This window comes from Cibotium barometz, chromosome 5 (genome assembly GCF_041138505.1).
Source record: "Cibotium barometz isolate CiBa-2024 chromosome 5, ASM4113850v1, whole genome shotgun sequence".
Lineage (NCBI taxonomy): Eukaryota > Viridiplantae > Streptophyta > Polypodiopsida > Cyatheales > Cibotiaceae > Cibotium > Cibotium barometz.
In genome coordinates this window covers 17239783-17263267 of record NC_141050.1, presented here as the reverse complement: position 1 = coordinate 17263267, position 23485 = coordinate 17239783, and the positions used below count along the sequence as shown (strand labels likewise).

Here is a 23485-nt window from a genome sequence, read left to right as displayed (position 1 = left end):
TCCAAGGATGTTTTCCACCCTTAAAAGTAAAACTCTTGGCTTTTTGGAGTTTTGACATCTTGCATGGCTAGATTTGACACTTTCATGATCTAGGATGAGATATTGGGCACTCTGGACTAATTGGAAGGCTAGGAACCATATTATGTTTCAACAACATTCTCTAGATACTTATGCTTTCTTTCGTGCCAATCTTCGCCATATTATGTTTCAACAACCTTCTCTAGATATACTAATGCTTTTTTTCGTGACTACATGATTGTCGATAGCTAGAGGTTATTGATATCCGACAATTTGAGATCTTTTTCCATTGTTTCTAGCTTTCTTCATTGGATGACTTCTCTTTAAAGTACATCCTCACCATTTGCATTGCTCCTTGGTAATAGAACACTGGTTTTTTACTTTTAAAAATGCAGGTGTATACACACACACACACACACACACACACATGTATATAGCCACACACACACACACATATATAGATAGATATACATACACATATACATGGACACACACACACACACACACACACACACACACACACACATGCTTATCAGGCTTATCTAAATGTGTGATTGCAGATTCTTCAAAGAGTAGCCAATAGTAACACGCTACTTCCTTCCATCTCACAAGAACCTTCAAGCAAAAAATTTGGGTTTAAGAGCACTACAATTCATAAAGCTCTGATTGCTGACTCTTCAAGGGTAACTACTGAGAAGTAACATAACCAATTTACTCCTCCCATCTCCCAAGCACCTTTGAGCTTTGAGAAGTAACATTAACCAATTTACTCCTCCCAACTCCCAAGAACCTTTGAGCTTTGAGAAGTAACATTAACCAATTCACTTTGACTGTTAAAGCTTTGAGGTCACACATTCCACACCATTGGAGGCACACGTCAGTGTACTAATACCCTGAACTTAACAACCGACGTGGAATCATGACACAAGCCCACATAAGGAATGAAACCCAGTGGGCTTGTCTGGATGTATGAGTACTTACTCTTTGAAGGGTAACTAAGGAGTAATAAGATCATAGATTACACTCCACTCTTCCCATCACACCCAGCCATTAGTGAGCGCAACTGTTGGAAACACGATAACTGCAGTGATCTGCCAATCACACCCAGCCATTAGTATTGCTTTTTGCTACACTATACTGGCCAAAAGGTGAGGTGCAACTATTACCTCTCTCACCGTGTACACGTAGCACAGTCAGACAACGAAAGAGGACCAATGAGATAAATTACCCTGCATCTGTGACCCCACCCAAAAGAGATCCAAACAAGAATAATGCAATGCAAAGAGTACATGAAGTCCTTACAAAAGGCCCATTTACAAATTTACTCCTTAAGTAGGAGTATTCATACTACTGCAAAGGCAACTCAACAGTACGGTCGATTGAAAGATGTAAAACTGAAGTAAAACCAAATGAAAGAGCGACAAAGACAGCATATGTACCCCATTCCTGCACTCCAACAAAGTACTAATCAGACAAGCCATCACCACTGTAATACTGGCCTGCTTAACTGGTTATCAGAGAGCACTCAAGTATAAACAAATCAACCTGATAATGAGGATAATAAGCATAGAAATCTACAGCTAGTATTTCAGAACTGTAATGAATGTTTCCGAACCCTGAATGGGCAATACCATGTGTTTCACATGGAACGATTTTGAGACAGAACCAGTTTCCTGGTTCATCACACTCGGTTGGTAAACTAGCTAGCAAGAAATTCTCAAATAAGCGAATAGTATACATCGCCTGAAAAAAAGTCAAGATTCTCCAGATTTCTCAGGCTCTTCCTCCGGCTTCTCTTCTTCCTTTTTCTCTTCTTCTTCTTCATCTTCCTCTGGAGGATCGGTCGGTGGAGGCTGAGGCAGGGGGGTCTTCATTGGACTGAATTGGGGAAATATGTCTGGTCGTCTGCCTGGACGAGGTCGTTCCCATTCCTACAACAAAAAAAAAACAGAATAAGGCCTTCCATTGGTGGGCTACATGTCCACCCATATTGTTATAGGGTATATCAGTTCATCAAGTATGAAATAGTACCAAGTTTGAGGGTCGCAATCAACGAGAGGTTGAATGAGAACACTACGGTAATATACATGAGACCCCCTTTTCCCCTTTTCTTCTATCTCTTGACAGATGCTATCAGCTGGAATTAACATTCATGGTGCAGTACCAACAACAAAGCTGGTACTTGAGGAGAGACATGTATCATGAAATGAGGTTTGCCATAGGCCAGAGTAGAGTTTGCTCACATTGCCTAAGAGGAGAGGCAGTCCTATACGAGGATCATCATTCACAGACCGCCACCAGCAATTTGCAACTTTGCAAGGCGAAAAATGAAGAAAGCAGACGGAGAGGGAGAGGGAGAGGGAGGGAGAGATAAGGAAGAAAGAGGAGGGAAAAGAGGGGGGGGGGAGCGTGGGGGGGGTTTTAACGCTAGTAGAGGCGAAGGGCCATCTTTTCCAATGTAAAAACTACCACAAGATTTAAGACCAATACCACTGCTTGTTTAGAGAGAAAATTGGGCCTTTTTCATGTCTTAGCCTCTCTTTCTTCTTGAGATGAGACGGGTGACAAGTGTGATGTTAAAAGCGAGAGACCACTAACCAGTCAAAGAGACTCATTACTTCCTTCTACGAGGTTATTGAGGGCAGTAGGAAGCAGTCTAGAGAGTACCTCACTCTAAAACAGAGGGTCAGCCCTATGTAGCAACCCAATCTGCACACTAGAAATGGCCATTGAAGACAGAATTGAGATTTCATTATGGACTTGCCACAGACCCAATAGGGTAATAATGCTATTTGGACAATTGTTGACAGGTTTAGCAAGCAAGCTCACTTCTTGCCGGTCAAAAAGACCATCAAGCTAAGCATATGGTTAAAATATATCTTGCACGAGTGTTCAAGCATCATGGAATGCCGAAGTCCATTGTCGGGGATAGAGATCCAAGGACTACAAGTCTCTTTTAGCGCGCCTTATGTGATAACATGGACACCAAATTGGACTTCTCATCAGCTTATCACCCTCAAACGGATGGGCAAAGTGACGTTGCAAATTCATTGAGGATCCACCAGAAGTGAATGAGCTTGAGGAGATTTTGCAGCCAGAGAAGATTGTGTATCACAAGGAACGCAAGCTTGCTGCACGCAAAATTGTCAAGCGTTAACCTTGAGAAGTTTACGAACTATCTTCCCATTGATGCTAAATGGGTAGATGAAGAGTTCTTCAGAGATTGCCCGCATTTGCTTCAAACATATTTGGATGCTCTTCAGACATATTGGGAACAACTGTTTAGAAGCCGGGAGGATGTCATCATTTGGCCACCCAATTGGTCCACCCGTGCTTTCTCATCATGTATGTACATTAGATTGGCGTCCATGGCAGTTGCATTTGCCACGAATTGATGCCACTCATGTGATACTGTGGATTTGGCTTACCGTTGGGACTCCTGTCTTTGTGTACATGCCCAGAAATGCTTGGTGGATTGGTGTTCCATTGGGTTTGGTACCTCATGTACTTGCCTGGAGCACATCTATTTTGGTATAGTCTCATGAATGGGGATTATCCATACCAATGCTGCATTGCATAGCATCTTTATATGCTTACTTGCAATTGAAATTACATGTTGTTTTCATGCTTGCTTGACCAATCAATGTGTAGTTCCAAGTAAGGGGACGCCCGTCCGTGAACCTTGCGTGTGAGACTGTCTGCTGACATGGTTATGTGGCATGTGACAAGTGGTAAGTATTGGTCATAAACCTAGCCTTAGGAATTAGCACTAATTTATAAGTGAGTGTGTTCACGCTGTTAGAAGTCATCTCCTGTCCAGTTTTATACACTAGGGCCTTTGTTGTGGGTGTGCCCGCCCTTATCAAGTGTTTTATCATTTTTCCTCACTCCCCGCATTTTTCCCCTATTTTTTCCCATTTTTCTGTGGCTTGGGAGGCAGCCCATGTGCTGGCCGACTGCTGAACTGGTCCACGACTGCATCTGGGAGGTGGCCGACTGCTGATGATCTGGCTGACTGGAGATGTGTGCTGGTCGTGGAGTTCTCAAGGCCAGTCGGCTGCCTACAGCAGGCCGACTGCTGATGTGGGGGCATATAAATAGGCCCCAGGGGCCAGCCCCCATACCACACTTGTATCATATTCGGGATCTTCTTGTGTATATCAGAGCAGAGTTACACGCCTACATCTCTCTCTCTTGTGCTGTTTTTCTGCATGCGTTTTTTTTTGCTCTTGTGTTCCCAGATCGGGTCATCATCTCCGCTGCGTATTCTGACATGGTATCAGAGCCCTAGGCTCTAGATAGTTCTTGGGATTTGTGTGAGCAAGAGGGGGACTGTTTTGTGGCTGATTGGTGGACTGTTTTGGGCTGATCGGGAAGAGGAGAAGCAGGAGGAAGGCGGGCTGATTTGCTGGACAGCCACTTGCAGGTTTTAGTTCTTCTTTGTTCCCACCCACCCACCCTTTTCAGAGTACATCCCCGCAATGGCAGATCTGTATGAGATGGCCGAGAGACATGTGAAGATCCCGACACTCCCCACGTTCCCGGTGGACCGTCAGTTGGACGGGAGCAACTACGGCATATGGAAGGTTATGATGGAATCTGTTCTCGAGTCTTACGACCTCGCCGATTTCGTCATTGTTGGGGTTCCACGGCCGGAAGTTGAGGAAGGGGAGTTACCGTCGACCCGAAATGATCGGGAGGCTCAGACACACATGTGGGATCGTGTCAACGCCAGGGTCCGTTCGTTTATTTTCCTCAACTGCACACCACAGGTAATCAATCGTGTAAAGCACATGACGCTGGCCAGAGGTATATGGCAGCATTTGGCCTCACTTTACAACAGGGTATCGCCCATGAAGAGGATTTCCTTGGAAGTACAGATGCGGGTTATGAGCCTTGCAAAGTCGTCGACGATGCGGGAGCATATTAACAAGCTGCAGGCTCTTCAGCAGGAAGTTCTTCAGGCTGGGAAGGAGATATCGTCAGAGGACATGGCCATCACGTTGCTGTCGCACTTGCCCTCTTCGTACTCAGCATTTTACTCTTCTTTGATTACCAGTGGCAGGCTCAGCACCATCACGTGGGAGGAGCTTGTGCCCATGGTCCTGAACTAGGAGGAACGATTCACGAACCCTCCTCAGGGTGGAGCTTCGGAGGCCTTAACTGGCCAACGGTCGAAAGGCCGTAACTCGGGCAAAGGGAAGGCTTCATCGGAGAAATCTTCAGAGAAGAAGTCCGACGCTGACCGCGAGAAACTGAAGGCAGAGAGGACCTGTAATGATTGTGGCGAGAAAGGCCACTATTGGAGGCAATGTCCCAAGCGGAAGACCGAGAAGGGTGAAGATTCCTCAGCAGCAATCATGAAGACTCCGGCTTTTGTGCACCTGGAGGTGGTGGACACCGATGTTTCATTTTCTTCAAGCAGGGAGGAGAATGGAGGACTCTCCGCAACAGATACTCGGGAGTGGATTCTCGATAGTGGTGCTTCTAGGCACATGACTCCTTCCCGTTTCAGTTTACAGGATCTCTGCAGGCTTTCTGGTCATATTCTTACTGGGGATACGTCCACTATCCCAGTTCACAGTGAGGGCAGGATGGAGATAGTTCCCGATGGCAGAGGGGGGAAGCATTCCTCCCAGGTGTTGTATGTTCCGGCACTTGGTTTTCATCTGTTGTCAGTGCATCAGGTTTGCAAGACTGGCGTACGGGAGGAGTTTGATGAGCATTTTGTTGCTCTCCGGGACAAAGCAACAGGCCAAGTGGTTTGGGAAGGCGGAGTGGAGAATGGAGTTTACAGGCTTTCAGCACTCTCTCTCCCAGGTCCTCAGGTTTGTGATGAGTGGCAGTCTGGTAATGGCCACTCAAGTGTGGATACGCTGTAGGTGCGGGCTTTCCAAGACCAAGTGGTGGATAGCTTACCAGTAGATGGCAGCAGTTGGCAGGAACTTTCCAGTACTGATGTTGGTAGTTCTTGTGTTCGTGAGTCAGAGGAAACTGAACAGGTCACTTATGCCCTGATGTCTCGTAGTGTTCGAGACATAGAACCTCCAGTAGATGAGGATGTTCTTTCCACGGGGACCTTTCGGAAAGCCAGGCAGGTGGCAGGTGATTACTTGCAGAAGGAGGTGGTTTCTCCAGGCTTTGTGGTTCCGGATTCACAGAGGGGGTGGTTAACAGGTTTCATCAGGTTTCCAAGACTTGTTTGTGCACCGTAACAGGTGTTGATCCTTGTGAGCAGTGTGATGCCTTTTTGACTCAGAAGCTGTATGGTTCATTGATCTGGTTGATGGACACCAGATTGGACGGGAGCTTCCTGATGGGAGAATTAGGGTTAGGTCATGTGGGAGACATACACAGAGAAGAACAAGGGAGAGAGAGAGAGAGAGTTGTGGGGATAAGTCAACTCATAAGGCATGAGTGTGTGACTCCCCTATCACACATGTATATTGCACTAGTACACATAGTGCACTTAGTACATTAAAAGTACTAAGTGTACTATGTACTATAACTTATGGGCTTGTACACACTATAAGGGTGGGCATAACGCCTTTATCCCAACAACCTCCCACTTAAAGGCAAAGTGCCCTTAAATGAAGGAAAAGAAAAATCAGCATGTACATGATAATATACAAGGCCATATCAAGGCTGAAACTGGCCTCATCCAATGCCCATCAAGTGTCTGCAATGAGCAAACCGCTCCGGAGGCAAACTCTTTGTCAACAGATCAGCCGGGTTGTCATCCGTATGAATCTTAACAAGCTGAATTTGCTTGTTCTCTATCACCTCTCTGATGAAGTGATACTTCACATCCACATGCTTCGTCTTTGCATGAAAAACAGGGTTCTTTGCCAACTGAATGGCACTCTGACTGTCACAATGCAACAATGGAATATCCCCTGTATAGCCCAAATCAACCACTAACCGAGATAGCCATAATGCCTCCTTGCAAGCCTCTGTGGCTGCAATATACTCGGCCTCTGTAGTAGATAAGGCTGTGCACTTCTGCATCCTGGATATCCATGACACAGCACCTCCTGTGAATGTAAACACATAACCGGTAGTAGACTTCCGGTTATCTGGATGACCGGCATAATCCGAATCCGTGTAACCATGCACTAATGCATCCTGTTTGCCAAAGCAAATGCACATATCCTGTGTGCCCTTCAGGTATCTCATGACACCTTTCACTGCTTCCCAATGCTTCTTGCCAGGGTTGGCCATGTATCTAGAAACCACTCCCACTGCAAATGCAATGTCCGGCCTAGTAGCAACCATGGCATACATGAGACTACCACAAGCTGAAGCATACGGAATCTTGGCCATATCAGCCCTGTCTCTATCTGACTGTGGGCTGTCCATAGCACTGAGTTTCACATATGGAGGCAAAGGAGTACTAGTTTTCTTCCCCCCGTCCATATTGAACCTCTGCAAGACTTTGCCAATGTATTCCTTCTGAGACAAATACAACACATGCTGATTTCTGTCCCGAAGTATCCGCATACCCAAGATGTGATTTGCATCACCCAAATCCTTCATATCAAAGGTTTCATGCAGCCTCTTTTTCAATGCATCCATCTCTTTACGAGATTTCCCGGCAATCAACATATCATCAACATACAAGATGAGGATCAATAGACTGCCATCCAAAGCTTTCTTGGTGTACAAGCAGTGATCTATGTCACTTCTCCTGAATTTCTGAGATTTCATGAATGTATCAAATTTATGATACCATTCTCTTGGTGCCTGTTTGAGCCCATAAAGACTCTTTTTCAGCTTGCATACAAGCTTCTCCTTTCCACTTACTGCATAACCCTCTGGCTGCTGCATATATATCTCCTCATGGAGATCACCGTGAAGAAAAGCAGTCTTCACATCCATCTGAATCAAGTCCAGATCATCATGCGCAACCAAAGCCAACACAGCTCTAAGTGTGGTCATTTTGACCACTGGAGAGAAGATCTCATCAAAGTCCACACCATATTCCTGCTTGAAGCCCTTAGCCACTAATCTGGCTTTGTACCTTGGCTTTGCATCTGGTGCAACTTTGAGCCTGTATACCCACTTGCATGGCAAAACTTTCTTGCCTGCAGGCAAAGGCACCAACTTCCATGTTCCATTTTTATGCAGAGAATCCATCTGTGACTTCATGGCACGCTCCCATAGAGCTTTGTCTGCCCTCTGTAAAGCCTCTTTATAACACGAGGGCTCCCCACAGTCAGTGAGCATCAAGTAGTCAACCCCTGGAACAAACCTGTCAGGGGCTCTGGAGGGTCTAGTGGACCTCCGTACCCAATGACCATCATTTGCAGGTTGCTGTCCAGCCTGCATATCACCCATTGGTGGCTCCTGTTCCATGCCATAAGGCTGAAAAATCATGCCCGGTATCTCCTCCAACTGTGGTATATCCATAGGGATATCTTCTGCCATATCTGGCTGTCCATTTGGACCATTTTCAGCACCATTTAAGGGCTGGTTTTCCTGCTGTAATGGCTGATTTACAGCCCTTTGTTGTTGTCCATGATGTCCATCATCATCAAAGATGACTCTGCCAGGCTCCTGTCTTGCAGGCTCCTTATACATGCATGTTTCATCAAAAATGACATCATTGCTGCGTATGATCTTTCTATTCATGGGATCCCAAAGTCTATACCCCATTTCACCTCTGTCACCATATCCTAGGAATATGCATTTGTGAGACTTAGGATCAAGTTTGGTGCGCATTTCCCTGCGTATGTGCACGTACGCAACGCAACCAAACACTCTCAAGTGCTTGTATGACGGAGGCTTCCCTGTCCATACTTCTTCTGGCACTTTCCCACCAAGCCTCGTGTTAGGTGACCTGTTTATAAGGTGAACGGCTGTCATAACAGCTTCAGCCCAAAAACCATGAGAAAATGCAGCATGTGACAACATAGAACGGACCTTCTCCTGAATGGTCCTGTTCATCCTCTCTGCTGTCCCGTTTTGTGGAGGATCATAAGGAGTAGAGAGCTCCCTCTTGATGCCTTTAGCATCACAAAAGTCCTGAAACTGTTTGGACGTATACTCTCCACCATTGTCGGAACGCAAAGCCTTCAGTGTTTTGCCAGTTTGATTCTCAACAAGAGCAACAAACTTCTGAAACACTGAGAATGTATCACCCTTCAAACGAAGAGGATAAACCCACACCTTGCGTGTGGCATCATCAATAAAAGACACAAAGTATTTTGCCCCTCCCAAAGAAAGCTGAGGCATCTCACATACATCTGTATGCACAAGCTCTAACTGAGCATCTTTCTGTCCAAGAGCTTTCTTGTGGGGGCACTGTAGTTGCCTACCATATATACAATGCTCACAAAACTGAAAACTTGAAAACTTTAGAGAAGGCAAGTAACCCAAACGAGACAATTGTTCCATTCCTTTGACACTCATGTGTCCCAACCGGCTATGCCACATAGAGATTTCTGGCAGCTCGGTTGCATTTACATTAGCATGGTGACAAACACCTGCATGCATAAAGTAAAGAGTGTCCACCTTAGAGCCTCTGGCAACAACCAGTGAGCCCTTACTAATTTTCCACTTTCCACTACCAAATGTGGTAACATAATCAGCATCATCAAGCTGTCCAGTAGAAAGCAGATTCTTCTTGATCTCAGGCACATGCTTGACATCATGGAGCATAAGCTGTGAGCCATCTGAAAATACAAGCCTCACATCACCTCTGCCAAGAATCTTGCATGCATGGTTATCACCCAAATAAACCACTCCTTCATTGCCAGCAGTATACCTGACAAACAAGTCTCTGCAACCTATGACATGAAAGGAGGCACCTGAATCAATGATCCATGAGTGCATACCATGACCACCTGTAAGAAGTGAATGGGCATCAAGTGAAGACGTAAAGAGGACCTCATCCTCACTGCCACCTGCATGTGACACATTGATTTCTTCAATCTTGACTCCACTTTTGCCCTTTGGCTTTACATCTTTGGCTTCATTTTTCTCTTTGTCTTTGCCTTTTCCCTTTTCTTTTTGATCATTTTTCCATTTGTAGCATTGCTTTTTAATGTGTCCCTTCTTGCCACAATAATGGCATTCCAAATCCTTTTTGGAGCGAGACTTGCTCCTTCCCCTTTCTTGGCTTTTCTCCCTTTGCTGGGATCTCCCACGTGCATTCATTGCATTGGACTTTCCAACAGAGTTGTTTTTCCTGTTCATCTCTTCTTGAAGAAGAGCACCCTCAACATCTGCATATGACAGCATAGCATGCGAATTGCTAGTGGCTGTCCTGAATGTGTCCCAACTCTCTGGCAAAGTGCATAACAGAAAAGTGGCTTTGAACTCATCGTCCATCGCCAACTTTTGATTAATGACCTGGCTGACAATACCATTAAACTCATTTAGATGGGCTGTCATAGACGCCCCTTCCTTCATCTGAAGGCCTATGAGTTTCTTCAACCAATACACTTTGCTTGAGGCACTTTGTTGGGCATACAAGTCCTGCAATCTCTGCCACATTCCCCAAGCTGTCTTCTCTTCACGAATGCTGAAAAGTAAAGAGTCTGACACAGACAACATGATAGTAGATCTTGCCAGCTCATCCATATCGTCCCACTCTTCAGCAGTAAGAGAAGCGGGCATTACACCCCTTTCTTTGATAGGCTTGTGCTGCTTTTTCTGGAGCAACACATTGTAGCACTGGGTTTGCCAAATATCATAATTATGCGAGCCTTCAAGCTTCTTGATGTGAAGCAATGAAGAGCTCTCACCTGTGGTTGCCATAGCAATATGCAACCTGTCAATGCCTGACTCCCTGCAAAATGTGCAAACACTGCACCAAAAGCACACAAAGTGCTCACAGTTGTTCTCCCAAGCTTTATCTCCCACTGCGGAAGCAAGAATGCAACTTTTCTCCCACTTTATGTGATGAAAACACCAAAATCTGGTTGCTGCAGATTTTGGACAGCACCTTAAATGTGCTCTTTTGCCCTTCCAAAGTACTGTACAGCAGTACTAAGTGCTCACCAATGATGTACCAAACCTGTACCGGCAAGTTCAGCAGCTGAAATTGAACCTTTTGGTCACTCAAAACAGTGTACAGCCATGCCAAAACATGCACAAAGCTGTGCCAAATCTGTACCAACAGGTACAATAGCAATAAATGCTCTCCTGGCTGTCCAAATGAGTGAAAATCAGATTTTTACAGTCCCGAACACTGCATAAAACAGTCCCGAACAGAAATTGGGCAAAAGCCCCTTGACTGCAAGCTGATTTTTTGAGGATTTAAGGCATAAATGTCTTGCCTGCTGCTTTGCCAAGCTCAACAAGCATACAAACTTGAAAAGCCCCTTGATTTACAGATCAATTTCTGATCATACATGGTACATTGACGCACATGAAGGCATCCAGAGTGTTCACGATGCTTCCCCCTGGCCACATATACATCCAAATAATGAAAGCCCCTTGATTTACAGGCACATTGAGTGCTTGTAAGGCATCAGCACATTATCCACAGCATCAAATGCGATCGCCTGCATGCAAATCAACCAAATCGGCACAAAAGCCCCTTGATTTGCACTGCAATTTGCTGCAATTTTGCCCAAATGTGCAATTTTTCACATCATACAGCATGTATGAGTGCTTAATTGCACAATTACATCAAAAGCCCCAAATTTCGACATCCAATTTCCTGCAAATTGATCCTGATTTGACCAATTTCCTGCAAATTTATCCTGATTGTGACCAATGTCACCCAATTTTGCCAATTTTGCTCAAAAATTGAGCAATTGGGCACCTGTACCTGCTCAATTGTTGATTGTACTTGCTCAATTGCAAATCCCAAAAAAAAATTGAGGCAAATACCTTGTAATTTCTGATTTTTCTCTGATTTGCAGGCGGGTTGATGAATTTGGTGCTGATGCTTGATGCTGATGCTGCTGTTCATGCAGACCTTTGTAGTCGGGCATTGGATGACAGGCGAATGACAGTTCAAGGGATTGTGGGTTCGTGTCCCACCACGCGTGCCAGGAGCTTGTTGCTGAATCAGATATAGCTGGCTATTGCTCAATAGATGCCCAAGGTGTGAGCACAAGAGCTGCTGTGCATCGGGCTCAAGAGAGGCGCCTTTACACAGGTGACTGTTGCGGGCAATGGCAGCCAGAAAGGACACCTAAGCAGTGTCGTGTGTAGCCGCAGTATAAGCGGATGAATGACGGGCACTAAGTGTGCTATCGAGTCGGCAACGCACGGTTTCTCCCGCTCGACGCCCGACTAGTACTCCTGCTGCGCGTGAACCTGTGAAGCTCCGCTGCTCTTCCTACTCGCTCGCCAGCCTCCGTGTCCGCCTGAGTATGGACGTGTGCTGCCTCAGCCACGCTACGGGTCGCCTAGGGCTGCTGCCTTCGCCAATGGCTCAACGCCCGCCTGACGTATTCGCCTAGCGCCTAGCACCGCATACACGTCGACGGGCTCCCTTCGCTACTAGCCGCTGACGTCTTCGCTTAGCGCCAGTCTACACACAGCGTTTGTTCGCCAACGTTGTCTTCGCTCGCTTTGTGGACCAGCCGATCAAATCGCCACTCCACGTTCACCGCACCAAGGCTTCTTTGTTACACTTTAAGGCCACCAGCGCCTTGCTGTAGCACCTGGTGTGGAGGTTGAAGCAGAGAGCTCGCCTTGCCTGGCGTTCATCACAAGCAGCACACTTGATTTGCTACCTAAGCCAGGAGAGAAATCAACGCCTGCACCTTCTTCTCCTCTACAGCAAATTCTGTTGGAAGTTCAGGCTCTGATACCAGTTGATGGGAGAATTAGGGTTAGGTCATGTGGGAGACATACACAGAGAAGAACAAGGGAGAGAGAGAGAGAGAGTTGTGGGGATAAGTCAACTCATAAGGCATGAGTGTGTGACTCCCCTATCACACATGTATATTGCACTAGTACACATAGTGCACTTAGTACATTAAAAGTACTAAGTGTACTATGTACTATAACTTATGGGCTTGTACACACTATAAGGGTGGGCATAACGCCTTTACCCCAACACTTCCTGATGAGGCAGTTGAGCTCATGGTTGCGGATGACTCTTTGGGAGGCAGGATTGCGTTTCCTGTGGTTTCTGCGGCATGCGAAGGATCAGGTACTCTTGTACACAGGAGGGGGATTGTTGGATGGAGTCTGACTCCACGGTTGGAGTGACTCAGTTTGGGGAGGAGATCCGGACACGAGGAGATCTACTTCAGGCCCAGGAGCAGTTTTACGGAGCAGTAAGAGGCAGTCATCTTTTGCCTTGTCGCGGACAAAGGTAGAGTACCGAGCTGTTTGTGATGCTGCTTGTGAGGTGGTGAGGATGCAGAGGTTGCATTGCAGGTTTGGGCTTCCACTGGAGGAACCCATGGTCATCCAGAGGCACTTTGTTCGTGAACAAATCGTTGCTGATGACATCTTGCTAGAGTTCTGTTCGACGGAGGACAGTACGGTGGACCTCTTCACGAAGTCGCTCTCTCAAGATTTGCTCAGGCAGCACCCCAGCTCCCTGTGGTTGGTTTCACAGCCAGGAGCTGAGAGGGGGTGTTAGAAGTCATCTCCTGTCCAGTTTTATACACCAGGGCCTTTGTTGTGGGTGTGCCCGCCCTTATCAGCTGTTTTATCATTTTTCCTCACTCCCCACATTTTTCCTCTATTTTTTCCCATTTTTCTGTGGCTTGGGAGGCAGCCCATGTGCTGGCCGACTGCTGAACTGGTCCACGACTGCATCTGGGAGGTGGCCGACTGCTGATGATCTGGCCGACTGGAGATGTGTGCTGGTCGTGGAGTTCTCAGGGCCAGTCGGCTGCCTACAACAGGCCGACTGCTGATGTGGGGGCATATAAATAGGCCCCCAGCCCCCATACCACACTTGTATCATATTCGGGATCTTCTTGTGTATATCAGAGCAGAGTTACACGCCTACATCTCTCTCTCTTGTGCTGTTTTTCTGCATGCGTTTTTTTTTGCTCTTGTGTTCCCAGATCTGGTCATCATCTCCGCTGCGTATTCTGACACACGCTTCATTAAGTTTTGGGCGACCAAAACTCACTTATAAATTACGACCAGCCCTGTGTTTGCACACACTGATGTCCAAAGGTGAACAAAACCCAATGCCCACCACCCAGATCTTATCCCCTTTGTACAAAGGGAGCAACCAGTCATGTGTCCGTTCTAGCTTGCACCACAAAGCACCTACCTGACACCTAGAGTGGACAACTCACCATCTCACTCTTCCCTCTCTCTCTAGAAGTAGACACCCCCTTCATGAGGCCTCTTTGGCTGTATTTTCTGCACTTTCTCCTTCCCAACTCTATCTCCAAGCTTGCTAGGGTGTTTTCCAAGCTTCCAAGAGTGTTTCTAGGTGTTGTACACTCTCCCACACAATCCCAATGACTGCGATTCAGCAAAACAGCTCTTATTTTTGCTGTAATTTCTGGTCTTTTTGCTGAAAAAACCCTAATTTCAGCCCTCCATTCTCAAGATGAACCATAAGGAGCTTTCCCAGGGTTCCCTTCATGCTCTTGAAGACTTTTGTCACGAAGGATTGAGACAAATCAAAGATTTCAACACTCCAAGCGTTTCCATCGCGAAGACTTCCGCTGTCATCAACTCTACTTACAATTGGTAAGCTTTTATGCTTAAATATGGAAGCAAGTAGCCGGAGGGAGGAACCGGACTCCAAGATCACATACCCTGTGTAGTGTTCTCTTGTCCTACGTGCTCTCTTGCAAATTGTTGCTACCATGTGTTGGTGGAAAAACAGAGAGCAGATGGTAGGGTAGTGTGAGTTGCAAGTCTACACCGACAACCACATTGTTTGCAATACTGTTTTCATACAGGAAAAGCAAGGTTATGAAGGTCTTTGTTGAGTCCCTAGGATTATGAGCAAGAGGCATGCACTCTTTCATGGTATCATCACTCCCGGTTCAGCGATTCCATCTGCTACCCCAGATTTAGCCCTATTTCCAGCCCCTTATCCTCTGCATTTTTCACAGATTTGCAACCTTCTTCTTGCTGTGTTTTGTGGACAGCTTCTGCTGGTTGGATCTCCTTCAGTTTGGCTTCATCGCTTGCAGCCAGAAGGTAACTTTTCATCAGCGTTTCTTTCCTACTTGGAGTTTGGATCTAGGCGGCCTGTTTTTTCAGGGCAGCAGCCCCTTTTTGGCTGCGTTTTTCTCTCCGGTGGACATTCCCTTTTGCAGAGGGGGTTTGTGGTGTTTCGGGCTTTGGTGGCACGGTGCACCCTTGGTACCTGTGGAGGACACTACTTCTGAGATTGTGCGTTTTTTTCTTGAGGAGAGCCCAAGCTATAGTCCTTGTTGATGCCTTTCCCTCTTGCACCCTCTTACAGCATGTTCCCAGGCCCTGTGTGGCTGCCTTTCCTCTCTATATCAAATCTGCATTTTTTGCTTCCCTCTTCTGGTGACCTCAAGGTTGGAGATACAATCGACAGAAGCTTCTGCGTTTTTTTGCTACATGAGGATTTTCGGGTGTTGTCCAGCCTCTTACGGCTGCGTTTTGGTGGAAGGAAGGGCCCTATATCAGTGTTTTCTGATTTGGACAGTTTTTTATCTTATGAGGTTTGGTCCTATTGGTTGGATCAATGAAGATAGCTTCAGATTTGGCTCCCGTACCACTTTCTTGTTATTTCCTTGATGAGGCAGACAAGTTGGATGGTGGTAACTTTCAGTCATGGAAGTTGCAGGTTACTTCTATTCTCAGGGCGTATGGTTTGATGGAGTTTCTCTCGTACAAGAATCGGTGCTTGCCGGACCTTGCCTCTGTGGAGGATGTGTGTCGGTGGAGGAAGACTAACGGACAGATCTATGGCATTCTCCTCCTGAATTGTCAGGATTCGGTTCTTCAACACTTCATCTATGCTCCTGATGATGCTTCTACTTTCTATATGTGGCAGTTGCTTTGTGACCTATATGGTGATGCCAGTGATCGGCAGATGGTTTCTACTTCTGGGTGCTATGCAGCCAGTGATCTTGTGGATACTTCTTTTGGAGATGTTCCTGCAGCGAAGGCATGGTTGTCACGGTACGAAAATACGATACCGTACGGGAATTTTTGGTACGATATGAAATTTTCGGATACCGTACGATAAAATACGGTTTTTATTTTTTACACTTACAAGCTATGGAGCTTCAAGCTTGAATGTGAGGGAAGGTTGGGAGGGGAGGAGTCTACAGTGCTTGAGAAACCAGTACATGGATATGTGTCTCTCCCAGTTGGATCTCCCGATTGTCTCCAAAAAAGAACCTGGATGGGTAATGCAATACCAAAGGTCTCCCAGTGTAGCGTTTATGACTAAGGGACCGTCCTTGCACAAATACGAGGAGTGCATCTAGGGTGATAAGTTTAGGGACTCCTCTCTAGATCAAAATGGCCATGTCCAAATGTTCTCCCTCGTGCATAACTTGAGAATCTAATTGTCTAGCCTACCTATACCAGGGATCCCCAAGTGATGTAGCAAGATTCTCTCATCCTACCAATCAAGTATACACTACCAGTCTACCTCGCCAGATTTTTTGGGTCTCTCCACAACCCCATATGGAATACGGAGTGGACACAAAAGTTGCGAAGTATTGCGAGCATTTGGGATCTTCGTAAAGCAGGGTTTCTATTTTCTTTAAGCATTTGGAAAAAAAAAATTTCAAGGAAAAAAAAAATTAGAAAAAAAATAATAATAACTCGTACCGTACGATACCGTACGGTATCGTACCGTACAACTCGTACGTACGAACAGGTTCGTACGCGTACGAGAAACAACTATGAGCGAAGGATAGTGGGCTAGTTTTGCTCACTGCATCTAAGGAGTTTGTTTCTCCTGTTGCCTTGCCTTCAGTTTCTGTGCATACTTCTCCTTACCAGGATGATTTCTCTAGTAATGTTTTTGAGGAAGACAGTGGGCTATCTTTGCTCACAGCTTCTGAGGGGGATTTGTCTCCTATTGCTTCGCCTCCGACTCTTTCTTCGACAACCAATGACCAGGATGTGTTGCTGGTCCCTTTGCCTTCTATGGAGGAGCTTACTTCTACGCTGTTTGATGCTATTGAAGAGGCTACGACTGTGCCTGGGGCACAGTGGTACTTCCAGGGATTGAAGGATTGGGATTTGGATTTGGTTGGGCCTGTGGAGTCCCGACATCAGTTTTCAGAGGGGACAGTTGAGTTATTACATCTGGTGATGCCGACCTTCGAGGAGGATGCTATTGTATAACATTTGGCTACTCTTGGTACAGAGTTGGTGCGGATGGACTCTTTCTTTTGAGGGTATTATCTTCCTGGAGCTATAGGCTTCTAGGGATTTCTGTGGCACTGTATTTTCATTTGGGTTTGGCACCAATATTTAGAGCAGCACGACGCAACCTACATGGTTGTTTTCTTCTAGAGGAGCAATGTACCTGGCAGCTTGTTCTGTTGCTTTTGTAGCTGAGTTGCTGTGGAGATTGCTTGTGGAGCTTTTCTGGTACCTGTTGTTGTTGCATTCTTTTGTCTTTGACAGAGGACGATGAAACCGGCCTTCAGAAATCTGACGGGCGGTGGAACAAACACTCGCACACAAAACACTTCATCACCCATGGGAACCAGGAAAGGAAAACAAACAGGGGAGCTAGAATGCTCCTGCAAATAGTACAAGGACACCGATTGGCCCCAAAACGCAATGGCGCCCCTTGCGGTATTTCTTTACTTGATCAAATATGAGTACAGAGTACAACTTGCCTTTACCAATATACGACACCTCCCTGCTTGAAAAGGTTCTCTCCATCTCTATCATGGATCCCACAAACCCTTTCCCAAACAACAGAAGGGTTGTACCAAACTACATGTCCTTCCTATAGTCACAGCTTGCATGTAACCTCGAGAAAACTAGAACCTGTTCACATGAATCCAGAGACATGTTTTCCACATGAAACCAAAGACCTCTATCTAATAAACCATAGACATGTATCCATAAACCATAGGCCTGTTTCCTCGATACCAAAGTCCTGTTTCTTCTCAAAAGACCAGTGTCCTATTTCCATGACAGATAAATCCACATATGCACCATCCAATCACGGTGCCAAAAACCCATAGACCCGCTTCCATCATGCTGGTCTAAGCCTGTCCGGTCTAGCTGCGGAGATGCCTCAGCGATGCAGTCTGCTCCATGCTCCAAAAAACCGCCCACTTGGCTATCACATGCAAGTAACCTGCTCCACGACCGCCAGCACCTGGCCAGATTCGCTGCTGCGTGCCCATCCTCTGCACCACCTTCCCACACCTGGCGTCCACTTGGCTGCCCGACTGGCTGTCCGCCTAACTGACGCTTGCCTAGCTGCCCACGTGTCTGGTCGCTGGTTGCTGGCAGCCCGTGCACATAGCACGTTTGGTGTCCTTTGGTGTCCTTTCGCTGGCAGCAACCCGCCTGGTGCCCAGAGCTGTTCACAGCCCACCTGGCTGTAGCCACACTCGGCCCGCCCGGCTGTAGCCATGCGCATAGCCCCCTGTCAACACCCAATAGCAGCAGCAACAGCACCCGACGGCGACAGCAGCAGCGCCCATCAGCAGAGCAGCCACTTCGCCTTCCAAACGTACGCACAACAGCGCCCCAGGGGATGCGCCCGCGTAAACCATTCGGCCACACGTTGATGATCCATACGACGACCTTCGTCTTCAACTCGCCACCCTTCTCTTTATAAGGAGGTGATGCGCTTTTTTTCAAAGACGCCGAAAGCAAGATTAAAAACGCATGCTTTCAAAAATAATAATGCTTTTAAATCATCAAAGGTTTAAAAACCTTATAAATTTTAAAGTTCCTTTTTGTCCCCTTTCACACTTGGACTGGCCACCAATATGAGTTTTCTTTTCACATCCAACTGATGCCTGTCCACACTGTCCATCCCGTGCCCGTGCCCACCTGCTTGTTGTCCAGAGAGAAAAACACAGGGTCGTAATAGACGACTTCTTCGGCTTCTCGGAGTTTGTTCAGCATCTGGTGCGCTGAGAGGGGGTGTTAGCACATTCATCCCCAGTTTTTGCCCATTTTTGGTGTCCTTTTGGTCCCTTTTGCATGGTCCTTGATTAAGGGCTGGCCACCCCTATTTTACATATTTTTCTAGGATTTTTCCCAACCCGTATGGTATTTTCCCAGTTGGCCAGTTTATTCAATCTTGTACATATTTTGCTCCCTCACTTATGAGACTACTTGTGTCTCTTGCTTGGGACTGTTTTGCTACAGTATATTCAGCATAGTTGCTCCATCTCTCTCTCTCTCTTGAACTCTCTATTCAACACATTCTAGTGCCCTTTTGCTTCCACTTTGTGCACTCTTTCAACTACAAGATGAGCAAGGTTACAAACATATACTTCGATGCATTGGTATGGAAATCTGGTCAAAAGTGCCCATGACACTATGTACTTGATTCTCCCAAGATCAATATACTTTATTTGAGGGAGGGACCGGCCGTTCCGGCTCATTGTGCGTCTCTTGTCAATTCAGCAAATTACTTCTTGTATTGAGCATGTTGTCCATTAAATCTTGGTGTATTTAAGTGTATTGAATAGCATCGTGTTCAACCAAGTTACAGTGATTCAAGCAATGAGCGACATGCACCTTATATAGGCCTTCATGGACTGGCCGACCTAGTGTCGGCCAGGTCCATGGACAATAAATCCACCAAAGCTGCAAACCGACACGAGTATTTCACCTTCATGAGCTGGCCGACAGCCACTTGAGTCCTCCACAAGGCTTCCGTGCCCACACAAGCTGCACCAGCTCCTATATCTAGTTCTAATCTTGTTCTTTATCTATTGCCCTTCAAGGATTAGCCCTGGAATTAGCATGTACATGTGCAGGCACATGACATCACCATGCTGACCCTTGCGGATCAAATGTGCCAACTTGTCATGTGCACAGTGTGTATCTACTGTGTGCTACACGCACGCAAGACTAGCTTCGAAAGTTCACTTTCAGTTTCATCCATATGATGATGAAAAAAGATCCAGTTAGCAGCAGGTTTCCTGTCCGGCAAAGCTTTGCTTTGGTGGAAGGAACTCAACCCTAAGCCAACAACTTGGGCACAATTCGAAGACGTCTTCAAGAAGGAATTCCTCTAGAAAGAGGATGATTATGACGTTGTTCCGGTTTTCAGCTTTGACCATGACCTCGCAGCACCTCACTTATGAGGTCTACCTCCAGAAGTTTAGGGACTTGCAGATGAAAGCTACAAAGATGGATCCCACTACTCTTTTGGGGTTCTTCGTAGCAGGGTTACCAGACTCATACCGTTTACAGGTTAAAAATAACAAATGCAAAACATTGAACGAAGCCATTCATTCAGCTCGTATCTATGATGATACAATGGTTTCTTCCAAGTCTAAAACAGTTACCGAGTAGGGAAACAAGCATAAAAGAAAGTTCTCCGCACCTATGGCTAACACGACTGAAGGAAAGTCTTCGGACCAACCTTCGAAGAATTCCAGTTCGACACCAGCGAAGAAGAAACGACTCCTTCGGGCTTTAAAGCTCAAGAAGGAAGGACGTTGTTTTATCCACTAAGAAAAAGGACACATGCGTAACGAGGTGCCAAGATAAACGCAGGACCCAAGCCAAAGGCAGCTAACCAGTTGTCTTTAACAGGTACGTCAATTACTGTACTTTCTCGCCCTAGTACTTGTTCTAATTGTCTGTTCAATTCTAAAGTATTTGGCTTGCATGATCTTCTCCGCGTTTATGGAGAAGTGAATGGCCATACGATTCACATTCTTTTAGACCCTCGCAACTCACACAACTTTGTTAACTACAAACTTGTGCAGAAATTGAGTCTTGATACGACACCCAGCGATCATACCTATGAGGTACGCCTACCTGCGGGAAGGCAAGTATGGGATCGAAAGGTGGAGATGCTTCCAATCCAGATTCAGGACTACAAAGATACTTTGGAATGCTATGTAATGCACCTAGAAAATGTAGACTTGTTATTAGGGATTGAGTGGTTTAAGACTCTTCAAGTCCAGATAGATTGGTCTAGTCATATTTTTTCTTTTCAGCATAGGGACACCAAGTATAGTATTTTAGGTGATTGTATTCATCCCTCTCAGAAACCTCTTGTAAATACAATTGATTTTGGAAATATAATGGATTCTTCTTTGTATACCGCTTTCCAATGTGTATTGATTCCACTTTCTTCCTTTCTCATCCCTTCCTTGGATGTAAATGAATTAAGTGTGTTTGAAAGCAAAGAATTACAAAAGATACTTGATTCGTTTCAAGATGTATTTCCTAAGGAACTACCATCGGGTTTACCACCTGAACGAGCAGTAGATCATCGTATTGACTTGATCCCTGGTGCTCATCCCGTCAGTATTCCACCTTACAGGATGAGCCAAGCTGAGGAAGACGAGTTCGCTAAACAACTCGAAGATTATTTAAGAATGGGCCAGATCTGTCCACGTAAATCACCTTGGGGTGCACCTGTGTTGCTTAGGAGAAAGAAGGACAACACTTGGAGAATGTGTATAGATTACAAGAGATTGAACAAGCTGACTATTAAGAACCGTTATCCTCTCCCTAGATCAGATGACCTGATTGACCGGTTATTTAGCAGGAGCGAAATATTTCACAAAGATCGATTTACGTACTGGCTATCACCAGATACGTATTCATGAAAGGCATGTCGAAAGAACCGCCTTTCGGACTAAGTATGGCCATTACGAGTTTCTCGTATTACCTTTTGGGTTAACCAATGCTCCAACCACTTTCCAGCAAATGATAAACGATCTTTTTCGTGAACATTTGGGAAAATTTGTGGTGGTGTTCCTGGATGATATTTTGATATATAGTCGTACTCTTGAGGATCATGTCAGACATCTCACGATTGTCTTATCTATTTTAAGACAGAATCGACTATATGCAAAATTAAGTAAATGTGAGTTCTTTATGACAGAAATCATTTACTTGGGACACAAGATCACTAGAGATGGATTGAGCATTGACTATGACCGAGTTCAGAAGGTTCTGGACTGGCCTATACCGCGAACAGTGAAACAACTTCGTTCTTTTCTCGGTTTTGTTGTTTTTCTTCGGAAATCTGTGCGGGAGTACTCTCAGCTCACACTACCGATGACCGACTTATTTAAAGGTCATGGACGTAAGTCAAATCAGCCTATCACTTGGAATAACGATTTGGATATGGCCTTCAGACTTTTGAAAGATAAAGTCAAGGAAACACCTATCTTAGCATTACCTGATCCTAGTCGGCCTTATGTTCTTGAAACTGATGCCAGTGACTATGCTATCGGGGCTGTTCTATTTCAAGATGGTAGACCGGTTGCTTTTGAAAGTGAAAAACTAGACGACACTCAATCTCATTGGCCAACCCTTGAGAAGGAGCTTTATGCTGTGATTCATGCTCTCAAGGTTTAAAGACATTATTTATATGGCTCCAAGTTTGTGGTATTGACTGATCATCAGTCAATCAAGTATGTGTGTGATGCGGATGATTTGAGAGGAAGGAAAGCTCGTTGGGCGGAGTTAATGCAAGATTTTGATTTTGAGATCCGTTATCGGAAAGGGTCCATGAACAGTGTTGCAGATGCGCTTAATCGAATTCGAGAGGTGAATACTTTGTCGTTCACCGAGATTTCTACTAACTTATTTCGGTCATTGAGAGGGCTTTGCAAGACTGATAGTTATTTTGGTCCATTTTGGTAAAAGATCCAAGACGGGAGCTCATTGATTGACCAAGACTCAATGACTGAGCAGTCTACCATTCAGGCTGCAGGAGGCCAGTGGATGATTCGGAATGGTTTACTATTCCGTTAATGACAAAATTTGTGTACCACAGATCCCGGACATTAGGTCCAAGATTCTTAAGGAGTGTCACGACGCCCCTTCTGCTGGACACCTTGGGGTACACAGGACACTATCGTTAGTGAAACACACTTTTTATTAGCCAAAGATGAAAGGATATGTAGAAGATTATGTTCTCAAGTGTCAAATCTGTCAAGCAAATAAAGCTGAACGCTTTAGACAGGCTGGGTTGTTGCATCCTTTGCAAATCCCAAGTAATAAATGGGAAAGTATTTCCATGGATTTTATTACCGGATTGCCAAGAACACATCAAGGCCACGATTCTATTTGGGTTGTGGTAGATCACTTGACAAAAATGGCTAGATTTTTACCGACCCGGAAGACTATTACAGCTACGCAATTAGCACGGCAGTTTATCGAGCAATTGTTTAGACTATACAGGTTACCACAAGACATAGTCAGTGATAGGGACTCTAAGTTTACGAGTGATTTTTGGAAACTTGTTTTTGAGAAGTTGGAAACAACTTTGAATTTGAGTTCCTCTCATCATCCTCAATCTGATGGCCAGACTGAAAGAGTGAATCAGATTTTGGAGGATATGCTTCGAGCATATGTATCCAAAAGACAGAGTTCATGGGAGGATTATCTTCCTATGTTAGAA

The 23485-nt window shown here is 45.6% G+C and overlaps 1 protein-coding gene across 1 annotated transcript in view; it reads right to left on the bottom strand.

Moving 5' to 3' along the window:
• Positions 1–1579: 1579 nt before the first annotated feature.
• LOC147638135 (uncharacterized) overlaps positions 1580–23485 on the bottom strand; it is a 61107-nt gene continuing 39201 nt past the window's right edge. Inside the window, exon 2 of the mRNA XM_086798052.1 lies at positions 1580–1949. Within this exon, the coding sequence (XP_086654178.1) occupies positions 1773–1949 (177 nt within the window). The 3' untranslated portion in view covers positions 1580–1772. The remainder of the gene's footprint in view (positions 1950–23485) is intronic.